The sequence below is a fragment of the Ambystoma mexicanum genome, chromosome 9 (genome assembly GCF_040938575.1).
Source record: "Ambystoma mexicanum isolate Mex_15411 chromosome 9, UKY_AmexF1_1, whole genome shotgun sequence".
In the NCBI taxonomy this organism is placed as follows: Eukaryota; Metazoa; Chordata; class Amphibia; order Caudata; family Ambystomatidae; genus Ambystoma; species Ambystoma mexicanum.
In genome coordinates, this window is record NC_090931.1 from 1,018,800,749 (window position 1) to 1,018,828,047 (window position 27,299).

The 27,299-nt window shown below is 45.5% G+C and overlaps 1 protein-coding gene across 7 annotated transcripts in view; it reads left to right on the forward strand.

Moving 5' to 3' along the window:
* The window catches only part of LOC138488896 (sodium channel protein type 2 subunit alpha-like), a 1,049,646-nt gene that overhangs the window by 797,267 nt on the left and 225,080 nt on the right, over positions 1-27,299 (forward strand). For all 7 annotated transcript variants that reach the window (XM_069616277.1, XM_069616276.1, XM_069616279.1 and 4 more), the window contains 2 exons: positions 7,546-7,690; positions 24,576-24,730. In XM_069616277.1, coding sequence (XP_069472378.1) covers positions 7,546-7,690; positions 24,576-24,730 — 300 coding nt within the window. The remainder of the gene's footprint in view (positions 1-7,545; positions 7,691-24,575; positions 24,731-27,299) is intronic.

Below are 27,299 nucleotides of genomic sequence, written 5' to 3' on the forward strand. Positions count from 1 at the left end.
CACCTTTGGGTTCCTACTATCACACCAGTTGACTGCTGGTAATGTCTCTTGTTCAAGTTTCTCTCTTTAGGAAAGTTGTTTCTCCTTTTATTTAGAATTGCCCTTCTTTGGCAATGATGGTTATAGTCCTGTTTAAATATGGCCCCCTCTTTACTTTGGTAATGATGGTTACAATCTTCTTCCTCTCGCTTTATCTCAATATGAGCATAATGGCAAAATGCATTATTTCGTTAGTTCGGTATTCAAACCGGTTGCAGGCAGCCAATTGTCTGTCAGGGAGTGCCCCGGGTTCATCTAATAAAGGCCAACTCACCAGTATTTCTGTGTGTGTGTGTGTGTGTGTGTGTGTGTTTAACTCACTGCCGCTGCCAATTCTTCTTCTTTCGGCGGGTCCTGGGTGTCCACTCCCACGTCCCGCACCGTTCGGAAAGGGAGCGTCTCTTAGTCCTCGTATACTCTGGTGAACGCCAACCACCGGAGTAGGACGCCAGACTAGAAGAGCCTCTTTCTCCTACGGGACCTCTTGTAACAGCAACACTTCCCGCTGTGCGTCCTCTGCACTTCAATGTCCTCTCTTCTATGACTCTATCGGCATCGCGTTCCGCTACAAACACTGGCCTCTTCTTCTTTCAGCTTCTGCTGCAAGTTACTTCTTCTACTTTTAATGGCCTGCACCTGAAGGGGTTTTAAATATTTAAAAGTCCCACTGAGGTGTGGTTCATTAGAAACACTAGACTGCATACAATAGTTCTGTACCTCTGAGCTCCTCTTCTTCATCCCAGTACCTAGAGCATTATGGGACTAATGTTCTTGTTTCTTTTTACATCATCTAATTCATGATGTTTAAATGATTTATAAAACATCTTTAGGCAAGGTTTTTAAAGGAGTCAATAGTTGGTTGTTTACTTTATAGTTCAGAACCAAGGGGAATCATAACTATCATAAGTGGTATTATTGGTTCTCTGACTCTTACATACATCATTCCCTGTTGACCATAAGGGTTTTCATTACTAACAATTTAGGTCCTTTTGGAAAGGGGAGCCTTGCTCTGACAACAATCCATATGGTATCCAGTATTATGGAAATGTCACCCTCCAAAGAAGATGAATACTGCGTCTCTCCTAACAGTCATCCTATTCCCCTGGTGGCCTTCTCCTACCAGATGATCCACCAGGCTAATACCATCCCCAGGTTTAGGATCAGTTAGCTGCTGCCTTCCCCTGACCACCTGGGAGAAGACTTTAGGCAGGGATTATGTGGAACTCCACAGGATTCATCACAATGGGTAGAGGTATGAGCAATTGGCAAAACATCATTGATGATGAGCTCAGCCTCGTTCGATAAGCCTGGCCTAACGCAAGCTCCCCTGAAATTGTCCACACGATCAGGTTGAGTTTGCCTGTTTGCACTAGAGGATGGCTGAGCCCCCTGGTATCCTGCACCATAGGATTGTGCTTGGGACAAGCCACTGGATTGTGGTGTGTCAACTCCAGGAGACTGAGGAACCAGGCTTGTCCCCTCTAGTCTGGAGTAATCAGAATCAGGGATGATAGTCTGCCTCCTCACCTGGGCTAGAGTCCTCGCGATCATCGAGAAGGGGGGGAAATGCATAGTTTACACCCTGTCCCCATGACTGGAGGAAATTGTGTGTTGCTTCTGCTTGCGGATCCGATTTCCACCAGAAAGAAATTGGGTATTTGGTTTTTCAATCGCAACGCGAAAAGGTTGATCTGACATGGTTGGTGCCCATCGAACCATCGTGTCTCGGAAAACTTCCTCCTCCAGCTTCCAGTCGCTGGTGTCCCTGAGAAACCTGGCGTTCCAGTCGGCAAGACTTAGCTCTCTAGGCAGAGTTGGCAGAATGTTTCCGCCATCTCTGCCAACATCTTGGATCTTGTGCCCCCCAGTCTGTTTATATATCTGACTGCTGATATGTCCATTTTGAGGAGCACACAACACTGTGCTTTTTACTGAGTCCAGCATCTCAACGCAAAGGACCCTGCCAGTAATTCTAGGCAATTGATGTGTAAGGACGTCTCCTGCTCCGACCACCTGCCCCCTGTCTACAGGTCCCAGTATCGGGCTTCCCAGCCCCATTTCCTGGTGCTGGATTGCATGATCAGGTCCGGGGACGAGCCAAATATAGCCCTCCAGTTTCAAGTGTCCATTTGGTGTAGCCACCATTCCAACTCCTCTCTCACATCTTGGGAGATTGAGATGTTTGAGTCGTAAAATGCGCCTCTCTTGAGGTGTTGTATTTTTAACATCAGAAGGGCCCTGTAGTGAAGGGGTCCCGGGAATATGGCTTGAATTGAAGAAGCCATACGACTCACCAATCTGGCAATTTCCCGTTGCAACACCTCTTGCTTTGCCAGAGTGTGTCTGATCTGTTTCTTGATGTCGTTTACCGTGCCAATTGGCAGGCAGAGAGACCCCTCCCCGGGTTGTGTCTACTACAAAGCCCAGGACCTCCATGGCTTGATCTGGTTGTACCCTGGATTTCTCCCAGTTTATCAGAAACCCTAGATTCTGGAGTAATTCTATGGTGGTCCGTACCTGTACCTGGAGCATCTCCTTTGTCATGGCACATTATGCATATGTCGTCCAGTTATAATATGAGTCTGATGCCCTGTTCTCTCAGATGGGTTACCACTAGTTTAATTATTTTGGTAAAACACCAGGGTGCTGATGCCAGGCTGAAGGGTAGGCCACAGAATTCTCATATTGACTCCCTGCAGATAAATCTCAGGAATCTGTTGTTCTGCTGCAATAGGCACCATCAGGTATGCATCTTTGAGGTCTAGCCAGTCTCCCTGTAATAGAATATCTTTTAGGAGGCGAGTCCCCTCCATTTTTAAAAGTCTGTAAATCACAAACTTGTTCAACCCCCTCAGATTGATGATCGGTCTTAACTCGTGTTTCCCTCTGACCAGGAACATATTGCTTATGTACCCTATCGAGCACTCCGTTACCTGCACTATGGCCGCCTTGAGTTCTAAACTTCTCAATTCTGTCTCTTAAAACTGTAGCTCTTCTACGCTTAGATGTATGTATGTGTTTTGGGGGTGCTGATTGCCTTGGCATCGTGTATAAATATATGTGGAAACCCTGTACTGTGTCCAGAACCCAAGAATATTTGGATTTGGATTGCCAACAGTCCACATTCTCTGCTAACCGCCCCCCTACTGCTGGGGTATCTACGCTTATTGCGCACTGGAGCTCGCTCACTCTCACCTGTTGTATTCTGTTAGCGGTCTCCTTGTCGCCAGCCTCTGCCCCTTCCCCTGCCCTTGGAGGGGAAGAAGGGGTTTTGCCATCGATCTTCTTGCTCTCTCCAATGAGATCTATCGCCGTAGGGCCTGTTGTATGGAAAGCAGTTGGTAAAGCGACCCCTACCTCCAGCAGCCCTCCCAAAAATGTGTCTCCCGAACACCCGCTTGAATGAGGTCTGTGCCTTATCAAGCGCTGCGTAAGAATTTGCAAACTTGGTTAATTCCTTAATGAATGAATCTCCGAAGAGTTTCCCCTTCGCTGCAGCTGCTGACTTCGAAAAAGCTAGTTTGCTGAACTTGGGGTCAATTTTGATCAGTAGGGACCTCCTTTCTGTGGTAATTGCGCAGATGGCGTTACCCAACATACACATGGTCTTTGTGCCCATCCGGTAAGCACCACCAGATCTACTGGCTCGTTCTTTTCACTGGCCCCTTCGGCCATCTGCAATATTTTCGTGAGCGGGCCTACTATGTCTAACATCTTGTCCTGGTAGGAACTCCGGGACCTATCCAGGCCCTTCCTCACATCCTTCGCATTCTTCCCCATGAACGTGAACATTTATTTATCTATTTCAGGGCTATCAGCGACCCCTTCAGGGAGGTATAGTTTTGGGTGTTCCCCCCTTAACTTATTCCCGACTTCCTTAGCCAGAGGTGCCCTAAGGCTTTTCTTAAGATTGGTTGCTATCTTTCTCGGTGGCTCCCATTCGGAAGAGTGAGGATGGATCAATGCCTCGTGTTCAAAGTTGTCACCCCCAGCATCATCCTCCTTATCCTTCTTCTTTTTCTTAGGCTCTTCCTGGCCTTCATCGTCTGAGGATGAAATTGGAACTAGCTCCTCCTCAGAGTCTTCATCCTGCCAGTCGTCATCCCCCTCGTCAGATTCAGTGGGTGACCTTTCTTGCCACCTGCTAGGCCTAACTGTGGCTCTCACTTTCCTTTTCATGCCACCTTTCTTCCTTTGTGGCGTGTCTGGTGGGGGGTCCTGGATCTCATGCGCCCTGCAGACTGATTTTCTTCCCCCTTTTACTCTCCCTTGTTCCCTTATCCCTTTAGGCTCTTCCAAGCGTTGGGACAATTTCAACCAGTCCTCATCAGTGTAGACTGCTGTGTTCCCTGCCCCAGGGTAGCTCCCAGAGCCTTCTGAAGTACCTGGGTCATACTTGGGTGTAATCCCTTCTGGCTAACACTAGCCTTCCCATCTTCACTGGAGGAGCTCATAATTAACTTACAGGAAGGTTAATAATGGTATTAACAAGATACCTGGGCCTGTCATCCGTCAAAAATTATACATATTTTACTTCAGAGAGACCAGACACTGATTATTCAGCACAGGTTTTACCTCGGTCTGCACTCGTCAGATTATTGAGCTACAATGTCTCTTATGGCCTGCAGGGACGCTATGCGTGCACCGCACACGATCACCTGATTTATGATCTCTGGATAAGCGTATTGTTCAGTTTCGGTCAGAACGAGTCTGCACCAAGAATAAGTGTTCCAACGACAATAATGCCAATATGTGCACTGCAATAACGCTCACGAATGATAGAGAAGCTCCGGAACTACGCTGTCCCATCGCGCTTCTGTTAGCCGTGTAAACGGTATAAGTAACTTGGCGGCCGTCTAAGAGCACTCATTAAAGCTGTTACCTATATGTAACACGGCAATGACATATATTGAATATCATAGTGCTAAATCGTTCAGCGTTACAGGATTGGATATTTATAAAAGTGAGGGCTAGGTTAAAATGTTTCTGGAAAAATGCAGTTTTCTGAAAAATTCGGACTTCTTTAATGTCTATATTCTAATATAGACTAGTATGCAACCTTAATGTCCACCAGTCTCGTGCAGATGTGGCAAGGCTAAGAAATGTATCAGGCATAAGTATAGAGGTCTATAAAGTATGGACAAGACTCGTATGCTGATAACGATGAACACGTTTAACAACCCACATCCTGGACTTTGCAAAACGAATTACATTATTCTGGTCGGTATCTGGTTAAGAGGTGTAAGTGCAGAGTTCTTAGAAAAGACTGGTTCTGTGTTTTTTGTTGTAGCTGTAGCATTAATTTATGATGCCGATGGTCACTGTGATTATGATTACTATGTAGGCCTTGCATTACAATCTAGTTCTCAACAAGGTTTTTATTGTATGGGTGCATGCAAGGGCCAAGGTTGTATTGCTGTATTTTGTTGCTCAAATTGTGGAGCCTTCCCATAGATTTTTAATATATGGCTCAAGTAAAGTGTGCAGAAAACGATTCTGGAATTGACAGAAAGCCAGTGTAGTAATTTCAAGATGTGGGCAATAGCATTTTTACGCATTTTACAAGCTATAACAATTTCTGCCATTTTCTATATCATTTGAACACTAGAGTTGTGTTGCTTTGGTCAGTTAGAAGTAGAGCACGTTGACACAGTGAAGTCGAGTGTTATTGATGATACATAGGTAGGGATGAGATTGTAGCAGTTGTAAAACATGTTGTGGTCACCTCTGATTTTTTGGGGGGGATGTTGAAGGGTGCTGGCCTCTGCACAAGGAGGCCTAAAAGGCGTTGGCAGCATAGATCTCATTCTGAGTTGTTGAAATTTGCTGTAGATAAATGGCACAAATCAGGGGAAGTCATTGTCCGACTATGGAGCACAACCTGGTGGTCTACAATCCCACAATGAGTTCTAAAAGTATTAGCAGACATGTATTTTCTTTTTCAACTGCGTTGAAAGCATTACCCTGTTGTTTTATGCGGGTTGTTGTTTTACTATGTATAGGTGGGCGCTGCAAAACTAAGAAAAGCCATTTTGTTGCATGTGCCATACAGAGTTCCTAAAGGGTGTTAATACCTACCTATCTTTGTTTATAAATAAACCTTGACAAATCTTTACAAGGTTTACAGGTTTTCGCATGTGTTATATGAATACAGAGAAACCACTTTGGAGATGTGCTATTCTCTCTGACAAAAATATTATTTTTTCTCTAGCCAATGTAGATAGCTTGAGGTGTGTGTATGTACTTTTATGACTGTTGAACACTCTTCTTTTAGAAAAACATGACATAGCATTTTGCATTTCTAGAGCAGGATGTAGGAATGTGAAACATGCTTTCTATGCTTCTGCTTTATTTCCCAGCATTAAAGGTACAGCAGTGGGTGGTCCTCCTCATTACCTTATGATGTCTGAATTCATGTCTGAAAAATAGAGCACGAATATCATTCTGGTAGACTCTTTCAAGAATAATGCCCCTTTCTATTCTCAAAATGTAAACATCACAAACAAAACCATCTGTTATCTCTCATAAACGCGTAGTTGTTGAACTTGCTTACATCATTTCCTTTGTACATTCGCTATTTATGAATGCAACCATTTCTGATGTTATACATTACATGGTGATAACATTGAATCGGATCTGAGAATGCTGATTGAGAATGCATTAACAAAAACTACTTTGGTATGAAGTGATACCCATACTTGTCCATTGATGAACAGGCAAAATGCCTATGCTACAGGAATTTGGATACAGATATTGCCCAAAATGTGTCTTAAAGAGGAAATTAAACATGTCTTGCAGTTTATTGTAGTTTTATAAGACCTGTTCATCAGGCTTTGTCAAGACCACTTGTGTATTTATGTATACAGTCTGGACAGGCATGCGTATCAGAGTAACAAGTAGTTATGCTCTGAAAATTTCTTTCTTTTCCTTTTTGATTGGTACATGAATGTAAAAGCTCATTTTGAAAAACGTGTAATGTTTACCAGCTTCTCAATAATTATGCCATTAAAAGAAAACTATTTTTTCCACCAGGACAGAAAGCAATCCCAGAACACGAAAACTAAATCATATTGGCTACAAATAAGCATGTGTTACCTTTGCTTACTATTTGCTTGGTCATAAGGTTGGAAATAATGAACATGTTTTTTTTTTAAACCTTCTTGATAGTAGGACATGCAAGTGTAGATATTTCGGCTTTACACCATGCTTGGACATGCTATCTAGAATTATATATTAGACCTTTGCAAAGGGCAATATTCGTCTCTGCTAGAAGACATATATTCAAATAGAGGGCATAAAGACGTTTGCAACACGTTCCACTCAATATGGGTGCTATTTTTCTAATTTTGTGACCTCATAAATAGTAAACAAAGTGGGACGTTTCACATTTTAAAGCACGAAAATTAGTAAAAGAGAAAATATACCAGCTATAGTCTCCAAATGTAAATATATACAGCCAAATGAATGTGGTTTTAATATATTATGTTGTTGTGGGTTTATTCACAGAAGTTAAATGCTTCCAGTGCATCGGAAGGCAGCACAGTTGACATGGGACCCCCTGGATTAGCCAACGGGGTAGGACTAGAAGTAGAGAGAGAACCAGATATTGAACCAGAAGAATCCCTTGAACCAGAGGCCTGTTTTACAGAAGGTATGGAGATAAAATATCACATCTTAACCTTTGAAAATGGAAAATCGCTTCTGTATATTCTACACCCTCTCTTCTGCGAGAATGTATGATCGGACAACTGATGTCTTTGCGGATATTGTTTTTGATGTTATGTTATTAGTAAAATGACATGTAATGGGTCTGGGCAGAGCCTGTGATTTACAGTTCCTGACATTTTTGGTTCTGAAATGTAAACACGTTTATCTTGTCATATTTATACATATGGTTGGTAACCTTGTAATTGTGTAGAGCTATAAGGGTCATGCAAGATCAGATCATGCATGAAGCAGATAATGTTGATAATCATACTCTTCCTCATGAAGTCATACACACTTATGGACAAGTCAAACACTGGAAATATGTCATCAGTGTTAGGAAAGATTTCTTAATACTGGGTAATTTTCCTTCCATGTGGCAACCCCTAAACGTTTTGCTGTTGTTTTCACCATGATCTAGACTTTGCCAGAGAAGTGCAGCCTTCTGCCGCACTCCTCTGGGCTTTCGCTCCATTCTTACAGGGAAACTGACATGCCCTTAAGACAGTCAGTACCGGGAAACGTTGTTTTCCGTAGTTTCTTTATCATGTTGCAGCTTCCGCGCAACATGGCACAAGAGGGCACTGTAAGCTAAGATACTGCTCTCTTGGGTCTCTAGTCTTCTACAGGCCCTAGATACTCTCTTTGGATTGTAAATGAACGGTGCAAGTGAATCACGGACGGGATTGGTGGCAGCGATCGTTTCTTGTGTTTTTGAGCTCCTTTTGGCATTTTAAGCGCCTGAAATGGTGGCCTGGCTCCCAAAATGGCCAGACCACCAGGCTCTTTGTCCTGTCCGCTGACCGTCTTGCCCCCTTCACCTCCCCCAGGTCGAGCCGACCCGGGCCTTCCTTATTTGGGCATGTACTCTCCCGCGAAACACAGATGCTTTCGCTGGCTTCTACAGGCCTTGTGTGTGCCTCCAGGATGGGGGCTGGGATGTCTGGTCCCAATACACATCCTGGGCGCCAGAGAGTCTAGGGTGGTGTGAATGCCTGGGACTCCCTTGGTCCGTGATAGGTCCACATATGGTGTGAGTGTTTTATGAGCGAACCTCCCATTGGGTCCCCTCCGTTTTGGCGCGAAGGGAACTGTGGATAAGAGGGGGCTGGAAATGCCACTACCATGTCGATCTCCTGAGTTCTCACGAACAAAGGAATACAGGAGCCAAGTATCCTGCAACCACGAGGCTGAACCGAGGAATCGCTGGTGACCCGCTGAAGGACTGCTCCTCTGCACTGCTGTCGCTTTGTGAAACCCTTTCTACCTCGGATCGAACAAGAAGGCCTGTACTGGTACTTCGACCCTTGGAATAGTGGGAACAACTATTCTCAGCATCTTCACCATCTCCTGCACGTAAGCCTTCGGAAGTGTCTCTGGGCCATCCAGCAGACTGACCAGCCTAACCAGGAGTCTTGCTCTGTAACCGCCGTCAGGTTGTGTTGTATTACGAGTCCTTGTCACTCTCACACGATTCGTACACTTGGCATTCCCAGGTCTGAAGTGAGTAGTGTACATTTGGCTGAAATACACCCGGCCGCTCTGTTGCCCTGCTGTGGTAACAAACTGTGCGGGTTCACTGCGTTTGGGACATCCTCAACTCAACTTCTGCTGCTGCGGAATCTACACAACGCCGAGACGTCCCCTGCTCGTATCTGAACCTGCCAGCACTGAAACTGACGTGGAGAAGCCTGGGTCTGCTTGCATCGGGGACCGGTGAGTAGCATCGCTAGGAACTGGTCGCCCTCCTGCAGGAGCCCATAGCTTTTCCCCGCTGTGTCTAACAGCACACCTTTCCGTACTCGCGCTCTGCTTCTGTCCACAGTGGAGGCTGCGCTTGAGTCGCGGAGCTCTGTTCATCTTCATTTGTTCACCGAACTAAACTGCCTGATTCCCTCGAAGAGATTCCCCTTTTTGCCCGTTGGCACCAGCGTGTGCAGGTACTTTTGAGCACAAGGCTCCACTCTTCGTAGGGCTTGGACTTCCTTTTAGTTAGGTGCCTCTGAAGGCGGACTGGGTCTAATTATTATTCGCACTGCCTGTTTTCCTCCCCATCTAGGTGGTCTACACATTTCGTGTGTCTAACTCGTTAGACTCGTTTGTATTTGTATATATATTGTATTGCTTTGGTATGTGTTGGTTTACTTGAGTTTTATTGTGATTTCTTGCTAAGGTCAATGTTACAAAGGCCTTGTAATAAATGTGTATATATTTTTAATATAACACCTGCTTGGAGTAATTTGTAAGTGTCCTGGCTTTGTGTGCTCATTGCGGGCTTTCAGTCACCCTCACCCCTCTTGAGACCTAGTCTTGACCGCCGCGATCGCTACCCTGATTGGTCTGGCTTGTCCAGAGGTTACCCTGTTCCAAGAAACTAGGCTGGCCTTCTGAACCTCTGCCCCTCCAGGACAGAGTTCAGAAATCCGTCTTAACAATCATTCACCCTTTACAAGTGATAGTCCTGGTAAACAAAAGACTGCCTCCCAAAAATAACTATTTTCACTATATACGCAGTGCCAAAAGCACTTACTAAATGTGAAAGATGGTGCTTTGTTAGTATTGCGCTGAGGAAATATCTGTTTTAGAGTAATGTGGATTAACAGGAAATAAGCTTAACATTCCCCATTCATCCTACTTCTTTGCCAAAGGACTAACTAAATAAAGAACTGGCAAGAAACAAAATGCATTCACCTAGATGTTTCAAAAACCCATATCATGATACAACCAATTTAATGCACACCTGTGAAGTTATTTACATTTTGAAGGTATCAATGAGAAGTAAACCGAACTCATAAGAGAATTATTCCCCAAATGGGCCCTCACTTTGCCTTACTGTGCATTAGAAATCATAAGGTTCTCCTCTCGTGGGAACGGAAAGAAGCAGTGCAACAAGCTTTAGACTCTTCTCTTACTTCTTACCTACTAATACAGCTTATCCCGAGTTGTAGACGTCTCCTTCAAGATTTATCCTGTGTGTGTTTTCTAAATTACCTTTACTGGAAATGAACAGATATGATCTGAGAAATCGGGCGATTCCTCACTCGACATTTCCCAACCTTCGGAAACCCATGCCTCTAGCCATCTGATTGGATTTGTTCTGTCATTTCTCCCATTACGTGAGAAACAGATTTGGAGTTGATAATGGGTGAAAATGAAGGGGGAGAGGAGAGCAACCGTTTGGTCGATGACCCGGAAATCCAGCTTAACGGTTTGCCTATTCCCCAAAAAAAGACCTGAACGGGGGAAGGAGGTCACTACCGGGGTTATTGTCAACAAAAACATTGCATAAATTACTGACAGACCCTTCTTTGTCTCCAGAGTCCCCTGCTTTGAAACAAGTTTGCTTTCATGCATTCTCACATGTCTCCACTCCAATCTTGAACTCAAAATTGAATGATTTTGCACCTAGAAATACTTGTGTACAGGCACGGTATAAATTACTTATCATATCATAACTATCTAAATCAGCCCCGCCGGTCCCTTCTGCTAATCAAACAGGGGCCAGGGTCTTTCATTTTGGCAGGGAGCAATGCCAGTCTTTTAACTCTCTGTACTTATCCAATGTAGTGACCCTCCTCACTCAGCTCACCTGGGAAATACAGCACTGGGAGCTGTACTTGAGCCCTCTGTGCACGTGAAGAATTGGACATGGCAAGGACCATCAAACGACTCTTTGCTTGCACTTTTTGCCCGAAAGCAGGGATATTTTAAAATAAATAACTGATCTTGAACTAGCTTGCAGCTTCAGAAATGAAGGAGCTCGGCAGCAGGGTTCAAAGATAAGTCTATTGCGGCTGCCTTGAATCAGACAAATGTATCTGATGGAGAAAGGACTAGACGGCATAATCCTCCTCTTTTGTCTTCAGGAACCTGTTGCAATTGCAGAGTGCAGGGCCTACAGATGGTCCGGTTGTGTCTTGTGAAGTTGCAATTCTACTGAATAAAATTACTTTGGTGGACTTGTCCAGGGAATGCAGAGTGAATGAGGAAACAGTACAGTTATGAGTGGCAAAGGGGGTTGCTACACAGACCGAGCAAGAAGCAGACAAGCAAAGGGACAGTATGGACTAACATACAGAGGTTGTCCGGGGGGGATGAGATCTGCCCCGGTATCAGTAAAGATCTGATAGCCCTGTACGATCAGCAAGAACTGGTTTCTACTGCAGTTCAGGTGAATGCAAATATGGGTAATGGCCCAAAATGTCACCCTCACAATTATGACGGCCCAAAATGCAGACTTTTTTTTTAGAGGCCCCTTACACCACATATATATTTGGGGGGGTATATGATATAATATTAATATGGAGGGGTTACGGGGGTCTCCCCACACATATATATTTGTTGTAAAGGGGGTTTTAAAAAAAACAAAACAAAAAGAAAAGTTTGCATTTTCGGCTGTCGTAATTATGACCGTCGCAGTGATCACATAGATCCCAAATATCCTCTCAATGTTGAATGAGAAAATGTCTTTTGTGGAGGGTTTTTTAAAGGGCCTATACTGTAATCAACTACTGAAGCCTGACCGGACAAATTGGAACCACAAGCAAAGCCTGTGCTGGGAGTAGTGTAAGGAAGGCATGGTAACAAACAGTAAGACAGACACAAGTGATCACAGTTCAAGGGTGTTTATTGAACTTCAGTTGGGTTTGAAAAACGCCCATCTGATCCTAAACCTAAAGATGGGAGCAAGCTATGACCACCAATCAATAATAAAGCAGTCCTAGCCAAGTCTGTCAAAATAAAAGAGCCTATACTAATAAACCTATTGCCAATCCTTACTTCTAAATACAAATGATATGATATGATATGGCATTTATAATGCGCCTATACACAAGTGTTGCAAAGCACGATAAGGCAAGGGAGGGGGAACAGAGGGAGGACAGAGACAACTATCTTACTAGGCCAGGTGATTGTGCAAGTGCAGGGGAGGGGGTGGGGGAAAGTGCGTGGGGGAGGTGAAGAGGGCAGTGCAACACATAGGATCAACAGTAAAAATAAATAAATAAAATGATAAAAACAGTAGGCAAACGTGCGGCCAGCGAGTGGCAAGTGCAGGGGTAAGTGCAGACATCAAGTGTCAGGAGCTGGTGGGGAATGTAGGGATACTGAAACAGCCCCCAAGTGCACGGGTTACCCGGTAAGTAGTGCAGGAGTGCATCTGGCGGGGGAGGGGACCTTGGCCAGAGATCAAAGGTAGCCAAGTAACCAGTGCAGTATCAGTCAGGAGTTCAGCAGGGTAGAGAAGGAGAGAAAGCAGAAGCAAAGAGGAAGGTCTTGAGGTGCTTCCGGAACTGCAGATGGTTCTCCTCAAGTTTCAGGGAGGCTGTTCCAGAGGGAGGCCCCAGCCGAAAGAAAGGAATCTACCACCAACTTGTTGCTTGGAGAAGCGACTGACCCTAAGGGAGTTGGAGGCAGATGAGCAAAGAGCTTGAGGCGGGAGATATTTAGGAAGAGAGAGTTGGAGGTAATGAGGCCCCAGGCCCAGAAGGCCTTGTGGACAATGCACTGGGCTTTGAACTTAATCCTCGCCGCCACTGGGAGCTAGTGCAGAGATTTCAGTCCTGGAGAGATACAATCCCTGGGCTTGAGGCCAAGGACAAGTGTTGCAGTCCTGTTCTGGATGAGTTGCAGAGGGCAGAGAGTAGAGGCAGGCAGATTTAAAAAGAGGCTGTTGCAGTAGTCTAGCCTAGAGAGAACCAGAGCTCTGGAGACAGTGAGCTTCTGGGGGAAGGAGAGGAAAGGAAGAATACATCTGAGGAGGTGCAGCTGATAGTGTGACTTCTTAGAAATGCCAGAGATGTGAGGAGAGAAGGAGAGAGTGGAGTTGAAGATGACCCAGAGGTGTTTAGCCTCACAGGTGGGAGAAGGAAGAGGGCCAAGGGAGGCCGACCAGAGAGTGACAGCAAAGGAGGGAGCAGGTGTGACAATGAGGAGAATCTCAGTCTTACTGGCATTAAGGCAGAGATCGGTGGCGGCACACCACTCCTGGATAGCAGACAGTCAGAGATGAGAGAAGAGGAGGCGGAAGGGAGCCTGAAAATGAGCTGAATGTCATCCGCATAGCACTGAAAGTTGGGGCAGAGAGCAGCAATGCGGTGGGCAAGAAGTGCCAGGTATTAGTTGAACAGCCAGGGAGAGAGGTTAGACCCCTGGGGAACACCACAGGTAGAGGTAGAGATAGAGGAGAGGAAGGACCCAAGTTGGCCCTGGGAGGGTCGTTCTGAGAGGAAAGCGGACAGCCAAGCTAGGGCCTGATCGGTGATACCCAGGTTATCACTGAGACGATTGAGCAGGATGGCATGGTTGGCCGTGTCAAAGGCAGAAGAGAGATCAAGTAAGATGAGGGAACATGGGGTATTGGAGTCCAGGTTGGAGAGCAGGTCTTCACGGATGTTCAGGAGATCAGTTTCCGTGCTTCTGGCAACTCTGAAGTCAGACTGATGGTCATGGAGACAACCAACCAATTCAGTGTGAAGATAAAGATGGGCAGCTTTTCCAAGAGTTTGCCTGGGAAAGGAGGGATGGAGATTGGGTGGTAGTTAGCAGGGCAGGACTGATCAGCTGAGGCTTTCTTAAGAGGGTGAAGAAGGAAGTGCTTCAGGGGGCACGGGAAGACCCCAGTGGCGAGGGAGTGGTTGCAGAAATCAGCCAAAGCAGGAGCCAGCGGTGTCAATGTGGTCCTTGATGGTTTCAGAGGAACAGGGAGAACCTGTTTCGACAAGACTTTCATAGATCATATTTGTCTAGAGTCCTCGTCTCGATAGAACAGGGGAAAGACAGAGAAGGAGGGAGGAGAGGTGGCCACAGAAGTGTGGGAAACAATGTTAAGCAAAAGAAAAGTGTTCAAGAAATTATATTTCATGATGTTCAAACCGTTGGCTTCCCTTACCCACGTTTTCAGCACGGGACAAGGCGGCACACTCTAGCTTAGCACACTGTCTGGCTTCTCTAGCATGAGGATGCAGTTCAAAACCTCAACATCAGGGCCTTCTGTGCCAAAATCTCTTTTCCATTCCAAGTCTCTTATTTCAGAGGGCCTGATGCAACATGACACACATTAAAGTTAATTTCTTCTTAGCATTTCACATATACAACTTCTCTGGTGATTCACGGTTCACCCCGGTCCCCCTCCGCCGGGCTCAGACCCACTTTGATATGATATTTTATTTGTATCGCGCTCGTACACAAGTGTTTCAGAGCACGACTACGCAAGGGAGGGGAACAGGGGAGAACACAACACAACAACTATCTTACTAGACCCAGTGACATTGAGAACGTGCAAGTGCATGGGAAAGGGAAAAAGGGAAAAAGTGCATGGAAGGGGGAGAATGGAAAGTGCGGAGCAGAGGAGAGCAGAATAAATAATAAAAAGAACATTGAGGCAATAAACAGTGGTAGTGCAGCCAGCAAGTGGCAAGTGCTGTGTTTAAGGCAGCAGACTGGGTAGTCTGATAAGTGCAGAAAAAGAAGAAAAAAAATGGGGGGTGGCTGTATGGGTACAGACACAGTCCCCAGTGCAAGGGGTGGCCGGGAGGCAGTGCAGGAGGGTGGCAGGATGAGCAGGTACCTGGGCACAAGGGACAGAGGGTGGCCAGGTGCACAGTGCCACGAGAGAGCAGATCAGCAGGGGAGAGGGGGAGCGAAGGCAGAAGCAAAGAGGAAGGTCTTGAGGTGCTTCCAGAACCAGAGATGGTTCTCCTCAAGTTTTAGAGTGGCAGGGAGGCTGTACCAGAGGGAGGCCCCAGCCGAAGATGGAGATCTACCCCCAGCACGTTTCTTTGAAAAACGATTGACCCGGAGGGAGTTAGAGGTAGAGGAGCGAAGAGCTCGAGAGGGGAGGTATGTGCAAGGGATAGCTGAAGGTATTTTGGACCCAGCCAGAAAGCCTTGTGGACGATGCAGAGAGTTTTGAATTTAATCCTAGCATCCACTGGGAACCAATGGAGTGATTTCAGAGCTGGAGAGATACGATCCCAGGGCTTGAGGACAAGGACAAGTCTCGCAGTCCTGTTCTGGATAAGTTGTAGAGGGCGGAGAGTAGAGGCCGGAAGATTAGGAAGAGGCTGTTACAATAGTCCAACTTAGAGAGAACCATGGCTTGGCAGACAGTGAGCTTCTGAGGAAAGAAGAGGAAAGGCAGAGTACCTCTGAGGAGGTGCAGTATGAAGTTTGTCTTTTTAGAGACCTCAGAGATATGGGCGGAGAAGGAAAGTGTGGAGTCGAAGATGACCCCGAGGTTCTTAGCCTCGCAGGTAGGGTTAGGAGGAAAGCCAAGGGAGGCCAGCCAGAGAGTGAGGGAAAAGGATGGAGATGGTGTGCCGATGAGGAGGATCTCAGTCTTGCTTGCATTCAGACAAAGGTCATTTGCGGCACACCAATCTTGAATGGCAGTTAGGCAGTCAGAGATGAGAGACGGTGAGGAGGTGGCCGAGGGCAGTCGGAAAATGAGTTGAGTGTCATCAGCGTAGCACTGGAAATTTGAGCAGAAAAAGGAAATCCAGTGGGCGAGAGTTGCCAGGTATTGGTTGAAGAGCCAGGGGGAGAGGTTAGACCCGTGGGGAATCCCACAGGTGGAGAGGAAGATAGATGATAGGAAGGACCCCAGTTGGATCTGGGAGGGCCGATCAGAGAGGAAAGAGGTCAGCCAGGCCAGAGCCAGATCAGTGATACCCAGGTTATCATGCAGACGGTCGAGCAGGATGGTGTGGTTCACTGTCTCGAAGGCAGAAGAGAGATCAAGAAGGATGAGAACAGAGGGAATGTTAGAATCCAGGTTGGAGAGCAGATCTTCACGGATGTTCAGGAAACCAGTTTCCGTGCTTCTGGCCGCTCTGAAGCCAGACTGGTGGTCATGAAGGCAGCCAACAGAATCTGAGTGAAGGTTAAGCTGAGAGATGGCCAGCTTTTCCAGGAGTTTGCCCAGAAAGGGGGTAATGGAAATTGGGCGGTAATTAGTCGGACAGGAAGGATCAGCTGTGGGTTTCTTGAGAAGAGGATGCACAAGGGAGTGCTTCAGAGGGTAGGGGAAGGATCCTGAGGCAAAGGAGTGGTTTCAAAAATCAGCAAGGGCCGGGGCGAGGGTGTCAATGTGGTCCTTGATGGTTTTAGAGGAGCAGGGATGAACCTGTTTTGACGAGGCTTTCATAGATCGGACTTGCCTAGCGACCTCGTCAGGGGAGAAAATAGGAAAGGAAGAGAAGGACGGTGAGGGGATTCTTAAGGGGGGGGTCTGCAAGCACAGATTGAGAGAGAATGGGAGGGGCAGGGGAGGAGAGGGTGGACAGGATGTCCTTGGTTTTTGAGATAAAGTGTGAGGCAAGGGCATTGCAGAGAGCCTGGGAGGCAAGAGGAGGGGTGGAGACTGCCGCAAGGTTGGCAAGCTCCTTGCAGATTTTAAAGAGTTTGGCCGAGTTGTTAGATGCTGCAGAGACACGGTCTTGAATGTGGACTCTCTCCTTAGTACGGACAGAGAGTCGGTATTGCCTTTGTAGCAGGCGACAGGCCAGTTTGTCAGAGGATGAGCAAGAAGCCCTCCATGTCCTCTCAGCTGCCCTACACTTACGTTTAAGTGTAGCTAGGTCAGAGTCATACCAGGAATTACACTTGGCTTTTGACTTCAAGCGGATCCTCATGACACTTTAACACAAAACCTTCAATTGGTCTCCCTCTGCCGGGCTTGGACCAAATGTATCTACTTTTCCAAACTTTCTCGACTTCATCAAGATCGAAGACTTTCGACTGTGCGCAGGATTTAGCTTGACCCATCGCAGGACCACTTTGATTCACAATTACTTGTTTTCTTCTTGATATAACCATTTCTTACTTTCACTTTTACCACTTCTCAGCTCGATACCCTACAGAGACTTTTGACTGAGCACCCACATGGTTGCGGACCACTATGTCAAAGGTATTGTATCTCGCTTTTAAAGTTCAATCAACTTTATTTGCGTCTCTTATCACACACGTTTTAACAATGTTCATTCCACCGCCCGCCATACAATGTTGCTGCTTGCAACCTTGGCTTCAATGCCGACCAGTCTTGCATCAGTCTCCCCAACTCACGAGCTGTGTTGATTTCACTGATACTACTTTGTTCTTGGAGCCAAGGACAGTACAACGGAGGCTGCTGCTTCTTTCCGCCTTGATTATTGACGCGGGAGGGCCTTGATTATCTCCGACACACAATGCAGGATTCTTTAGTCTGGTTTCCTGTTACACTTTCTATTCTCGAGGTTTCACACTCTCACTCTGGCTGGCCTCCCTTGGTCCTGTGCCCCCACCCACTTGTGAGGCAAAAAAAAAATCTGAGGTCCTCGACTCTACTCTCTACTTCTCTTCTCACATTGCGAACATGTCCAAAAATCTCACTACTAGCTGCACCTCCTCAGAGGTATTCTACCTTTTCTCACCTTCCCCCAGAGGCTCATTGTCTCCTCAGCCCTGGTCCTCTCCAGACAGGACTACTGCAACAGTTTCTTTCTCAATCTTCTGACTTCTCTCCAACCTCTCCAACTTATCCAGAACAGAACCGCAAGATTTATCCTTGCCCTCAAGCCCAGGGACCGCATCTCTCAGGAGCTGAAATCACTCCACTTGCTCACTGTGGCTGCAAGGACCTCTGCATAATTCACAAGGCTTTCTGGGGCCGGAGCCCCTACTATCTACAACGCTCTCTTCCCAAAAGCTCTCCTTCCAGAGCCCTACACTCGGCCTCCTCCAACTCTCTGCGGGTGAGCTGTTTTTCCAAACAGAGATTTGGGGGCAGATCCTTATCCTTTGCAGGTGTCTGCCTCTCTCCATCTTGAACCGGACATCCTTAAGTTCTGGAACTCCTCAAGGCCTTCCTTTTCTAATCCTCTTTCTCTCTCCCTCTCCCCTGCTAACTTTGTCTCTTCTCGCTTCTTTCCCTCCTTCTTTCTCTTCCCCACCCTGCTCAGCCCGCTGACTGGTCTCCTGGTGCAACTCCAGAGCCCAGTGTTAGTCTGTTTTGTCTCAGAGCGGGCTGTCCATGAGAACGTTTTTGTGTTGTAAAAGGGGGCGGGGGATAGAGTTCCTAAATATCCTACCATCTGGTCTCCCACTCCCCGAAGAACCCTCACCCAGGTGATCCTCCTGCACTGGTCCACCCCTAGGAACTGGATGCAAAAGCGATGGCTGTGTCCTGGCCACCTGGATGACAGATCCCCAGGGACTATTTGGTGAGACACCTTTTGGTTTCTCACAGTAGCCACAGGTGTAAGGGGTCAGGAGCGGGTCATATCAGAAAATAGAGGGTGTTGCCTAGAACCCTTTCAGGGGCTGCCACAAGCTTTTTTGAAGAGTTCCAGGGGGGCTGGGTGAAAGATCATTCTCCTGTTGATCCTGGTATTCTCCTAATGGCAGAGGAGAATGGTCCTTAGTGGATTGTGTGAATATTACACTAAATAGATCCTGTGCTTTGAAATTATAAAAAAAAGTAGCATCATTGTCACACATTACCTTGGCAGACCTTCTACACGTTAAATTCTGGAACAACCTAAAGCTGGACAAGGTGATCTTACACTTTGGTTCTCGCTTGGTCATGGATCAGGTTCTTTTGGTGGCAGCTCAGCTGAATGCATGGGGTTTCTCTGTAAAACCTTGAGAAAAGCTTGTGAAGGCCATGATTCAAACTGTTGAAACCCAACCTTCCCCAAACGAACAAAGTGTTTGTCATTATCCCCATCTTTTAACGATAAAATGTTCTACTGATGGGCTGGGGGGGGAGGGGACAGACACATTGTTGATCATTTAATAGACAACGTGGAGTCAAAAAATGGTACAGATTGGAGTTGGGTGGCGGCATCATTGAATGCTCATAAGCATTAGCTACTAACACCTTTGATAGGGCCAACATCTGTTACTCTTAGCTTAATTTCATGGAACTCTAGGGGATCTACCACCTTGTTGTCAGTGTCTGATTTTGTGATTTTTGAAGCGAATATTCTTAACATCCAGGAATCATGGCTGTTAGTCTCCCATTATAGACAGGCATGATTGTCCGCTTAATCCAGCCTACAAGGGGCAAGAGGGTAGACCCGCTTCAGGACTGCTTTTTGCTATCTGCAACAACACATTCATTGTGGCATCAACCTTTGCACAGCCTGCTTACTTTGTACAGGCAGTGGAGTTGTCGTGGGAGAGAAAGGTTGTACCCTGAGATGAGTTACATGTTAACACATCCTGCATTCTTTGATTCGATTGAAGAAATAATATACACTGGGCAAACCAAGAGAAACAGTAGCTCAATTATTATTTTTGGAGATTTGAACTCGACCTGTATCCCACAAATTGGGCAACCGATCTCTGGTAACAATAAAACAGATTTGAATGTGCGTGTAACTGTGTGAATGTAATGAATGAATGCATGGGCGTGAATATTGTTAATGACAGGGTCCTGAGGGATGCTCGAGCCAATTGAACCTGGCATAGGTGAGAATCAAAGAGCATTATCGGTTATTATTTTGTGTCAGGAGAGATTCTCCAAGAAGTATCCTCTATGTCGGTGGTAACGACAAACCAGAGTGACCTTAATCCACTCTAGCAGAAATGTACAGAATAAATCGGGGTCAGACCGTCTATCTTATCCAGTGAAATTAGAGGTTAATAGCAGGAAGAATAGGGTAGCTGTTACGCTCACCTGGCTCCCACAGAGGCGTCGATCTGAACTGGACAACTGCGGTCTCCACCAATGTGACCCGTAGGGCCGAGATGATGGACTGGACTGGCCCACCTAGCTTAGTTTGCTTGGCCTGTAGGAATATTCTTCTGCAAATGGAGAAAGGGAATTAACCACCCGTGGAGTTGAGTGTAAATCCCCCCACGACCCCGCTGTTCTCCCCACGGATCACCTTTGATGTCCCCTCTTATAGTTTCACCTGATGGTTTGAAAAGATGAGCTCTCCATCCTGCATTGAGCGCAGGGGTGCGTTGATAACCATTTGCTTCACTGGCTCGAAGGAATTGGTGAGTTCCAGAACAATATTGACTCCGAAAAGTATGTAGTTCGTAAGAGTTCAAATGCCTGACTTTCACTTTTGTCCGATTCCTTGCAGATTGCAGCTTGACCCTAGTGAAGAGTTCCTCATGGCAACCGGTAATATTCTGGTAAGGATTTGTATTTCCAACACAGTTCGATAAATAATGTCAATATGTAACCTGTTGCTTTCTCCCTTATTCAGGCACTGAAAGTATGAAGTCTCGGGGGAATAATACCTCCGGCGGTAAAATCAGGTAAGTCTAATGTGGTGAGGAGGGTTGCCCTTGATAGTCCCTATTTTTCACCTTGCTGTCCTTTTGTTTCCCCTTAGGGGCCGGAGTTCGGCGAAGATGCAGTGGAAGCTGCGCCGACCCGTGAAGAGGAATAGTACCCCCGGTGGTAAAATCAGGTAAGTCTATGGGGGGTGTTACTAATATTCCTTTGTGTATTCCCTTGGCTCACCTTGCTGTTCTTGTCTACTCCTTAGGTGCCGGAATGCGGCGGGAACATGCAGGAGGATGCGGTGGAATGTGAAGATGCTGCGAAGGCCGGTGAGTTCAGCGCGGCGCTGCAGCAGGCGAGGCGACGCACATAAAATAACTTCTTTCTTCCAGCTCAAAGGCGTGATGGATCGGGAATTCAGGTAAGGATCAAAGGTATTGCTCTTGTTCTAACCTTTTGTCCTTCTTTCTCCCTTTTTCTAGGAGCTCCAAACTCGAGGCGGGCGTGGCAGAAGGCTGGATGCAGGCTTGCAGGCACGGTGAGCGTTACGCTGCTGGATGCAGAATAACACGAAGCATGTGTTGCTCTTTGGGCGTGGTTGAAATAGCCCCCAAAGTAGTCCCAGGTAAGTATTCCTCCCCAGCCCCGCCCGAGTAAAAAATAGTCCCTAGATAAAATAGTCCCTTCCAAGCCTCATTTGGCTTGGAGCTCTTGCAGCATGGTCTGCATCAGGAGGCTTGCAGCATGGTCTGCATCAGGTAAGTTCTACTCTATGAGCCTGGCGCCTATAGCTCCAGGACTGACTCTCCATATGAGCCTGGCGCCACAGGCGCCAGGACGGCACCCAAACAGCCCCTAGCAGGGGTTTTTGGGATTGCCCAAAATAACTTGACGCATGCTTCCGGGGTTGCTGGACCTGGTCTGGATCCCCGGGGGTAGGCATCATGACAGTAGCCTGGAATGGTGCTAATTTGCAAAGGTTCTATTGTGTTTTAAATGAACTATACCAGCCAGGGGAACTTGAAGTAATTCTGTGTGAGGTACCACATAAGACGGTTTTGGACCAAATGTATGCAATCATGCGCCATCAACATCTAAGAATTAGGCTAATTTGTAGTCATAACTACAATCCTGAGGTCCAACAAAGAACAAGGCATCTGAGGAGACAGCTACATATGGGTAATGGGTTTAAGGGAGAAGAGTGAAGGTCTGCAAAACGTGTGCATGGGCAATGGTTCATACGACACAGATATGTAATGCTGATGAAAGATGCCGTAAGATGTTGTCCCTAATTGAATCACGGGACCGTGTCATCTTTGGTGGTTGATCAACACCACCATAAATCCATCCTCCCATGATCAATTTAATCCCATTGGAGAACAGGGGTGGATTGACCACTTTAGCGTGGTCTATAAGTAGGTGTCAGGAGAGGAGCAAGAGTATCAAGAAACCACACCCGGAGCATAGTGCCTGAATTTTTCAGAGAAAGAGATCTCTGCAATAATTGCTCATAGTAAAAACTCCAAAGTGCCATGAATGATGGCCTTTCTAATGCCATTTTGAAGTTGGATCCAACTCTGTGTCCAGGCCTTGGGAACAATTTTTAAAGGAATCATAGTGTCTCACCAGCTGCCAATATCGTGGTCAGAATCGATCTTCGTCCCCATTAACAAAAAAGGGCCACGCTCTATGCCATGTAATTATAGGCCAATTTCCTTAGTGGATATTCCCTTGAAGATCTTTGCCTCCTTGATTCTGCAAATTCTGTCTGCATGGGCGAGGAGTGTGCGCAGACTGGACCCATTTCAGACAGGTTTGCGGAAGAGGACCGGTACCCATGCTAATGCCTTCCTTCTAGGTCTCTTGAAAAAGGAAGCCATGGTGAAGTCAACACTTCATGGCTTTCAACAGCGTATTGGAATTACTGCTGCATTACTCCCATTTTTACCCGCACTGCAATACTTATGATGAGACCCATATAATGTGGGAAGATGCTCTTTACTGCCACTTAATGCCAATATGATTTTCAGTGCCATCATGGAAATCTAGAACCAACAAAGCTTTAACTGACTTGTGTTATTTGGCCCATCTAGTGAATGAGGCTACACATCACAAAACCCATTCTTGTAACATTAAAACAGTAGGACATTCTGGAATCCTTATTGATGGTTATTCTCGATTTAAAAAAATTAACTAGGGGGTTATCAGACTAGTAGGATCTGGCTAATATCATGCCTATTTAACCAATTTTCATTTGATCGTTTTAGCTATTCAGTGGTACTGTTAGGGGCTTCCTTTAAGTCAAAACTATAGGCATAGCAAGTGAAGATAGGAGAGAAATTGATTGTTAGTAGGGCACACTCAGCCTGTGGGCATTATTTGGCTTTTTACCCACTTATTGCATGGCATGGTCATATTAGTCCCTATGGCATTCCCACCCACTGTTTGCCCCTCCAGATCCCTTTGAGTCAACAACCTCATGGTGTAATAAAATGTCGTAACCAGTGTGCTTTCTGCCACTTGACTTGTAAGCAGTATGTGTACTTCCATCTATTACTTGCCCCGAGTTCCTGTTAAAAACAAGCCACTAGTTTCCCCTTGTATAGGCATTAGCCAGGCATTGCCATAATATGCGCATCTCCTAACACTGTTTGCTAGCTTAAGACCAGGTAATACTATTACAGCAGGTCCTAGGAAATGCCATTTACTACGCAAATGCCAAAACGGTTGGTTTTACCAATGAGTGTTAATTTTATTTTTACCGTTTACTTGCTTTGAGAAGGTTTCTTTGGTTTCATGTGACTGTTTCTCGATTAAGGAAGTTTTTGCTTAAGAATTCCGATCATATAGGACTCTGCAGTGATAGACTACAGCTCATCAGTCAATTTTCCTTCAGCAGCAAGTCACTATGTGGACTCTAGTCAGCTTGTGTAGTATATTACAATTTCTGTTAAATGTCCACAATATTTTGCTGCTTGCATTTGCAATGTTTGCCAATTCCAAAGTTCTTTCTAAAGTATACCATTCCCACTGATGAAGTCTTATTATGTTTTCTTTATTTTATTTGGACTTTAATGAAGTGCTTAGTTTTTGAGTTAAATATTTCATGTTGCAGATAGAGATATCTTTCATTGGGACAAAGGAATGATCATAAAGATGGAATAGTATGTTTACTTACATGTATTAAAACCACTATCTATAGCGGCTACCATTGCACTTATGTTGCAGCTCTCAGATGGTTGTCTTGCCTTTCCTGCAACTTTAATCCCCTGTGGTGCTGCATTACAAGACATCAAATAAAATATAAATAAAAAATACATGTTTCTAATATGTCATAAGCACTCTAAAAGAATAGCTTACTTAATAATATGTTATCCATTCTTTAATATTCACGAGAGTGCTAGGGTGGTTCTGGTTGAATATTGCTAGGGAAATGTCACTTTCATGCACTTGAGCATTGTTATTATTGATCCAAATGTGTTGTCTGCAAGTGTCTGCATACAGAGCACTGACTCTACTACCTCAGTAATGATGCCCTATCTGTGAAGTAGAAATGTAAATGTGATTGTCTTTTTCAGAATGCATAACTACTGTTTAAACTTACATTTGTTAGGATGTGTGAAGAAATTCCCCTGGTGTCAAGTTAGCATTGAAGACGGAAGAGGAAAATTGTGGTGGAACTTCAGGAAAACCTGCTTCACAATAGTTGAGCACAACTGGTTTGAGACCTTCATTATCTTTATGATTCTCCTCAGCAGTGGTGCACTGGTAAGATACAAAAATGTCCTCTTAGATATGTGATTAATTTAAGTTTGTAGAGTGTTTAATGTGTAAGTCTTATATGAAAAACAGTAACTAATCATGTAATTCTGCTTATGTCCACCAAAGAGGTGACTGTCAAGTAGTGCAGTTTCTTAATATAGCGTGTGTGTATGTGCTTCATGGGTATGGGAGCATCATGTGCCCTCCATGCAGCTATAAAACTGAAAGTCCTAAACTGAAGCTCTGCAGCAAAGTCATTTCTTTGAGTGGTTCACCTTTATTTGTCTGACTTTTCCTTGAGAAACCGTAATGCTCTGGGCTTGTCACTTTGTCAAGGGTCCACAATTCTGAGAACAGAGGTTCTGTAACGTACTGTTTTCCCACAGGTGTGTAACCTCTTCTGGATGTCTAGTACTCAGCCTCCATGTTGACAATTCTATTGTTATTAGAGGGGGGGGTCTGTGTGTGTGTGTGTGTGCGCTGGACAGTGGAGGTTGATGCCTGCAGTCTTGAAAGAATCTACATTGCTTAGTTTGACCTGGAAAAAGACAGCACATATTTAATGTGGGGACAACACTAATTGGTTGGTGACCAGAATGCTTGCATGGATGCAACCATCCGATTGAGGTATAGCACACTCACCCTCTTCCCAGTGTTTCATGAATGCAGTGCAATGGTACTTCTCCAGTTACTTGGCATCAGAAAGAAGAAGACATCTGACACAAAGAATGGGTGCAGAAATGTGCTAAGGAACTTGTAAGACCTACTGATGTTGCTCTGATAAATATCTTCTGGAGAACGGGGTTCCTGTTGCCAGAGTGCAAACCTGAACCAGTGCTTAATATGCTTCTCTTTTTTGGTCCATCCAGAATGAAGGTCATAACTGCCATGCCCAATGAGCCACTCCAGCCCAGGTCAGAAATGTTTTCCCACTGCTAGGATCCGACCAACAATTTGGGAGAGCCAGAAACAGACAACGCAAAGCTATTCAAGTCTGATTAAATGGTATCACACCTCCTGTGGTACCCATATTTGAAAAGGAGTACGGCCCTAAGTGCTTTCCACCATTTGGCCTGCTTGTACTGTCACCAGTGTCAATGCTGCAGAAGTGAGGTCTCTTTTCGACCTAAAGATCAACATTGCACCCAAACATTAAGCAACAGCTTGCTGGGACCCCCACTGCTGGTTCATCCCACATCCTCAGAACAGTAGATGCGACCTGGGCAAATTGCTGAAGAAGATTATCACCATTCCTAACCCCACCATAGAAAAGTTTGTGGCAGTTCCTGCCGACACACAAACTACAAGGTACCAAGCATTTGACAGCAGAGACAAGGTGGCGGCTGCAGCTATGTGAGCTAAAAGTACTGTCTATGTGGTTGTGTTGTACTCAACCCAAAGTCGTCCTCTTTGGCCATGCTCACGATTTTGGCACTCTGTTCTCATGAGAGTGCCATTGCAAACTGGACCCCAAGGTACCTAGCATCTCAGAACAATGTGGTATCTGACAGATCTAACCAAAACCTTGCCTGTTGCTCCAACATTAACCCTGCTCAGTTCCATTCCTTTCTCTCACTCAGCCTATGAGTCCAAACTTGGCTTACAACCTGAAAGCCTGCAGTCACAGGGTGCTCCTACAATTTTGCATAGACATTGCCTAGCTCTAGTGAGCCCCTTGAGACACGATGACCGTAACTCTTGTGTTTAGGGATTACTAACCTTGACTTCCACTTATAGACCCAGTGCATCTGCAAATAACTCCAGTTTTAGTTGTATATATTTAGTCTACCTATCCTTTATACATAGATATGTTTAACCATACCTGTGCATATCTTTTTATTGAGTGTGATTAAGTGTTACCATGCATCTCACCCACCCCACTTCCCTCCCAAGAGCTTGGTCTATGTTGCACAACCATAACTTCAAATATGTGGTCAAAGAACAGCTTAACAAGTGTTGTTTCCAGACTCAAGACTGTATCCTACAAAGATATCCTGGCAACTGGGGAAAGCAGCAGAGAGAGCTGGTGACAGACCTGAAGCAGCGTCTTTCACTGATAGTAAGCCTACAGAGACTCTCAAGGTGTATAAGAGAAAGCGAGTGATAAAGATATGGAAGACTTGATGAGTTTTTTCTGATCATCATAAGGGTAGATGAGCTGAAAGAACAGTGAACCAACTAGCCAAAGGCAGTTTTTCTAGAGAGTGTCCAAAAGCACAAGAGGGGGTTTGATGAAACAAGTGTAAAAGACAATCACAAGAAAGCCAAAGAGGACTACATGACAACCAATAGTTGTTCAGCCCTAATCTCATTGACAACACTAATAAGCAGCAACACAGCATTACAAGTACTAGAGATGAGGTGATCCTTCTTAAGAGATTGAAAGTAGAAATCCAGCAAGCCCAGCTAACAGAGCAGAACTCACGTACGGTTTGGGATCAGGAGACCGCAGAAATGGTTGGTTGTGGGTTGCAAACAATTAAGAAGATTGAGTCAAGAAGAAGAAGATGGACAGAAGTTTGCAAAGTAAACTCGAGCAGATGCAGTTAGAGGTAGTTAGGGAAGGCTCAATAAA